Source organism: Pteropus vampyrus, unplaced genomic scaffold, assembly GCF_000151845.1.
Source record: "Pteropus vampyrus isolate Shadow unplaced genomic scaffold, Pvam_2.0 Scaffold1000005223, whole genome shotgun sequence".
Classification (NCBI taxonomy): domain Eukaryota; kingdom Metazoa; phylum Chordata; class Mammalia; order Chiroptera; family Pteropodidae; genus Pteropus; species Pteropus vampyrus.
In genome coordinates this window covers 543-5,366 of record NW_011919625.1, presented here as the reverse complement: position 1 = coordinate 5,366, position 4,824 = coordinate 543, and the positions used below count along the sequence as shown (strand labels likewise).

The 4,824-nt window shown below is 60.7% G+C and overlaps 1 protein-coding gene across 1 annotated transcript; it reads right to left on the bottom strand.

The window, feature by feature from the left end:
- Positions 1–428: 428 nt before the first annotated feature.
- Positions 429–4,108, bottom strand: PGLYRP1 (peptidoglycan recognition protein 1). The gene is made up of 3 exons (XM_011387572.1): positions 3,802–4,108; positions 1,241–1,362; positions 429–667 (listed from the first exon to the last, which is right to left on the bottom strand). The coding sequence occupies exons 1-3, from the start codon at positions 4,080–4,082 to the stop codon at positions 489–491; spliced, it is 582 nt and encodes a 193-aa protein (XP_011385874.1). The 5' UTR covers positions 4,083–4,108; the 3' UTR covers positions 429–488.
- Between the last annotated feature and the right edge of the window lie 716 nt (positions 4,109–4,824).

Genomic DNA, 4,824 nt, shown 5'->3' with positions numbered 1-4,824 from the left:
CATGTCTGTGATTGGGGGACAGGTTGGGGTTCAGGCTTAAGAAAAACTCCCATACTCTAAAGCAGTGTGAGGGGGAACTGTGATGTGGTAGTGAGCAGCCTGTCCCCAGAGGGGTCCAAGTAGAGATTCTGCACAGGAAGTTTCTGGCTATGTGGTGGAGAGGGGCGTCTCACAGCATGGTTCACCGCCTGGGAGGCTGCCGAAGCTGCTGTCAGTGACATCAGGGCTGGCTTGGTGCCGAGTCCTGCGTTCTGACCTGAGACCTCTGGGTTCTGAGCTGTGACGCTGCTTCTGAGCTGGGATGTCCGGGGTCTTGGTTCAGGGTCGGGGCCTCTGGGTTCTGAGCAGCAGCTGGGACAGCGCTGGGAGGCGGGGGCACAGCCGTGGTCTCGGTGGGAGGAAGGTTTGCGGCGGACGGGACACGGGAGCACAGTCGGAGCTGACTTTTATTGGGGGGTGTGGGTTTCTGACGGGGTGGAGATAGGGCCTCACACGCGGTGTCGTGGCCACGTCTGGATGATTTCGTACAGCTGATCTCCCGGCGAGAGCGTCTGCTGCACGTCCCGGTGTCCTTTGACCTCGTACTTGGGGTGCAGGGCTCCTTTAGCCACACCACAAGCCAGCAGACTCTTGGCTGCCCTGATGGCCCGGGGCGGGGGTGTCCGCTCTGGGTGGGGCAGAGGCAGGAGTCCAGTCAGGGCTTCCTCGGAGGGCGGGGGGAGTGTGGGGCAGCGGTCCCAACTGGGCACTCCCAGCCGGCCTGCCAGGGCCCCGATCCCGCTCTGCCGTTCCCTAGCACTGACTGAGCTGCTCTCTGCCTCAGTTTCCTCATCTGTGAAAGGAGAGACTAGTGGGACCCGCCACAGGGCTATGGGATACTATGCTTTATAGAAAGCCTATTGCATGGTACCTGGTATGGCGAATGCCAGCTGTCGTCATAATTGCTCATTCTCCCTTTCCCCCAGGCCTTTGGGTCTCCTGCCCACAGCAATGCTATTACCAAGCACTGCTTGGTGCCATGGGCTGGCAGAGGAACTTTTCTATAGGTGAAGTAATCCTCACCCAAACTGTGTGGTTGAAATGGTTATTACCCAAGGGAGGAAATGAAACTCAGAAAAGCAGTCACTTGTGCAAGGTCACGGAGCTTGTAGGTGGTAGTGTCCCAGCGACTACACGCTGCTCTGTGCTGCCCCCAGGCCCGTGTCAGCTCCCTGTCCTGACGGGCCGGACAGTCACTCACCCATGTAGTTGCCCATGAAGGTGATGCCGATGGATTTGGAGTTCCAGCTTTTCCCCGAGTGCTCCCCCTTGCTGGTCCAGCCCCGGCCCTCATACACGAGCCCGTCTTCTCCGATCAGGAAGCTGTGGGAGGCGGGGGGGGCGGGAGGGTGATGAGTGAGGGAGGGCCTCCCGGGAGAGGACGCCCCCCCTCCTCCACGCACCCCTGCCTTTGTTCCTGTCACTCACGCACAATTTCCCCACACCCTCCTCGTCCCCTGTTCTCCCTCAACAACTGCCATGACAGTGGCCCCTGCCGTTCCAAGCACAGCTCTGTGTGCACCTTTCTCATCCTCGCAGCGACCCGTGAGTCACTCTTGCCCGCATTCTGCAGAGAATCAGAGAGGTGGAGACACCTGCCCACGGTCACACAGCCAGCCAGGGACAGACAGAGCCAGGATTTTCACCCAGGTCCCCAGGACTCCCATGCCCAGGATCTGATTCCTTGCTCTCTCCTGCCTCCCTGGAGGATTTGTTGAGCTCTTGATTTCCTAAGTCCTCACATGCAGCCCTCTGAGGCAGGCACTGCTGTCACCCTGACTTTAAGCTGAGGAAGCAGAGACTTAGAGACGATTTGCCCAAGGCCATGCCTCAGAGGCCCCTGTCTCAGAACTCTCCATCAAGAAGCTCTTCTGCCCTCACCCCAGCCTGCTTCCTGTCCTGTTACCCACCAGGGTCCACTTCAGTGACAGGCTCAGGGACTGCAGGGCTGGGGCCGCCACCGGACATGGAGCCTGTAGCCCCGGCAGATCCTTAAGACTCGTTCGACACCCCTTGATTGAGCCAGTGTGACTGGGCACGTCAGAGTTAACTAGAAGATGGATGCCTGGAGCAGCAGCATCTGCCACCTTCACCCCCTGGCTCACGGTCGTCAGTGATACACAGCGTGTTGGAACGTCCGAATCTGGGGTCCTGGATCTGCCACTTAGAAAGCCAGACTCTCAGAATCCAGATCTGAAGACACTAGAAATACCACAGTGACACAGGCCCCCAGGACTGGGCCGGTAATGGCCCTGCTTATGTCCCAGCACCTGGCACAGGCGACTGGTGCTCCTTGTGTATTTGTTCAACGGATGCATCTAATTTAAAGCTCCACCACCAGCACCAGGTGAGTGCAGTCGCCGGCCCCATTTTACAGGTGAAGTAACCCAGGCCCTGAGAAAACGTGAGGTGACAAGGGGGGAAGATTCAGAACATTTGGGTCAGGCTCTGAATCCTAACATCTGAGAAACAGACTTGAGTCTGCTCTCCTGCAGGCGGTTTAGGCCCGAGGCTGCGGAGCCAGGCTGTGGTCTTCGTGACTTCGAGGGCACTCCGAGAATGGGAGTGTCTTGGAAACAAAATCTTGACGTTGGAACCTTTGAAGTGTAAAATCTTGACTCAGAAGAGCTGGGGATACTCTATGAGGCTTCTAGAGTTCTCCGAGTGAGAACCCCAGCGTTCTTGGCCGCACCCCAGCCCGACTGAAGCCCTGTAAGGGTGGGACCTGGGAACCTGCATTTCCAGTAAGGCGCCGGCAGCTAGAAGGAGAGCGTGCTCACGTGTGTCCCTTAGCTCCTGCCTCTTCAGTAGAGCCAGAGTCCCCACCAGGACCCACAGGCCCTGTGCCCCTCGCTCCTCCCAGCTCTTCCTCCCTGCCTTCACTCCTCCCAGCGACCTCCGGCCACCCTGACCTCTGCCCTTTCCGCCTGGCCTGCTGGCTTGGCCCCACCCCTATCCCCCTGAGGTCCCTTCAGCTTACTATGCTTCCCCAGCTGCCCCATCCCAGAGCCACCTCAGAGCCACCAGAACGGGAAGATGTTCCCTCACCCTGCCCTCCAAAGCATGCCTATGTGGTCTGGTTTCCGCTTCTCAGTCACCCCAGTTCTATCCCATCTGAATCCATCGTGTGGCCTGAGTTTCTCCCTGCTGGTCTTTAAATCCAGTCGGGTTAGGGTCGCACTGTTTGAGGCTGTGTTCCCAGCCCAGCAACTGGCATGTGGCCTGGGGTGGAGCAGGTGCCTAATGGCCACAGGCCATAGACTCGGGGACTAAGCCTACGTGCCAGGCGGTGTCCCATGCGCTTTGCGTTCCTGGGTGTCATGATCAGGCGGCCCATAGTGCCTGGCCCCAGGCTCCGGCCAGCATGATCAGAGCCGGGACAAGACCCGGGCCCCAGCTCAACCAGGCTGACTGTCTGCCTCCCAGCAAAGGACCAGACTTGGTTGTGAGGAGCCCTTGTCACCTCACGTTTTCTCAGGGCCTCGGTGGCTTCAGGGGCTCCAGCGGAGAGGACACTTTTGGCGGGTGTTGGCAAAGTCTGTCTTTTCCTCTGGGAACCAGAGTGCGGACATCGGCCCTTCCCCCCTCCGCCTCGCATCTTTGTGCCGCCTGCACGCGCCGCAGCCCTATGTGGTGACTCGGGAGAAACGACACTGACGCCGTGCGGCTGAGTCCATGCGCCAGGTGTCCCCGGCCTCCCCGCCGCGGTCTCCCGCTCGAGCACAGCCGTCCCGCCTCCTCCCCCCTCCCCCCCACGCTTACTTGTAGCCCACGTCGCAGAAGCCGAGCGTCTGCTTATGGTAGTGCTGCACGTTCTGGGCCTGCTGCCGGCACAAGACCGGCGTGTTGCACACGCTGCCCGCCGTGTGCGACACCACCACGTAGCGCAGTGGTTGGTTCAGACTCTGCACGCACTCGGACGCCTGGGCCCCCCACTCTCTCCGGGGCACAATGGGGCCGCAGCAGGGCTCGTCTTCTTGCGCTGCTCCGAGGCCGAGCAGGGCCAGGAGCGCCCAGGGGACCAGCGCGCAGCGTCGGGACATGGCGCGCAGGGAGCACCGCGACGGGGCGCAGCGCAGCGCGGGCCGCCCGGGCCGCCTTTATATGCCGGGGCGTCACGGTGGGGCGAGCCTTGCTTCACACCCCCGCAGGACTTCGCCGGGAAGTTACGCGGAACCCCAGACTCTGCTTCCTTCTCCCGGGCGCTGCAACAGGATGCGTCTGTGGTTGGGTCTGAGCTGCGGGGAGGGAGAAGCCATGACGAAGCCAAGGGGCCCTCGCCCAGCTGAGCATGGGGGCGGGGAGGCGCACAGGCCCCTGGGCGCTTTTGCCCTGTGGTTTCTGCAAGAGCCGGGGCCTGGATCCTCACCCTGCTCTGTGGCATCTCTCCGTGGGGCATCGGACGACTCAGCAGGAGCTTCACACCGGAAAGACACCGGCTGTGGGGTGTGTGGTGTGTGGTGCGGGGTGAGCTCTTCCTCCTTCATCCCGCAGGTACCGAGGTCACGAAGACTGCCACTTTAAAAACGCTTCTCCCAGGCCCCAGCCTGGTGTCATTTAACCCCTTCGGCAAACCTAAGAGGTGAGTCGAGAAGCCCATTTCACAGTTGAGTAAACTGAGGCCGGGAGAGGCAAAGTCGTGTTGCTGAGACTTGGGACATAGTCGAGCCTGGTGGCCCAGACCCCGGATTCAGAGCCAGGCTGCCTGCACTTGAATTCTGGCCACATTTTAGTGCGTGAGCTCAGGCAGGTGACCTGACCTTTCTGTGCCTCAGTTTCCCACAC

Excerpts from the sequence above, each read along its gene's own strand:
- PGLYRP1 (XM_011387572.1), bottom strand. The coding sequence starts at position 4,082 with ATGTCCCGACGCTGCGCGCTGGTCCCCTGGGCGCTCCTGGCCCTGCTC. Across the intron at positions 1,363-3,801 it reads TTCTGCGACGTGGGCTACAA|CTTCCTGATCGGAGAAGACG; the intron begins GTAAGCGTGGGG and ends CGCCTCCCACAG. Across the intron at positions 668-1,240 it reads CTTCATGGGCAACTACATGG|AGCGGACACCCCCGCCCCGG; the intron begins GTGAGTGACTGT and ends TGCCCCACCCAG.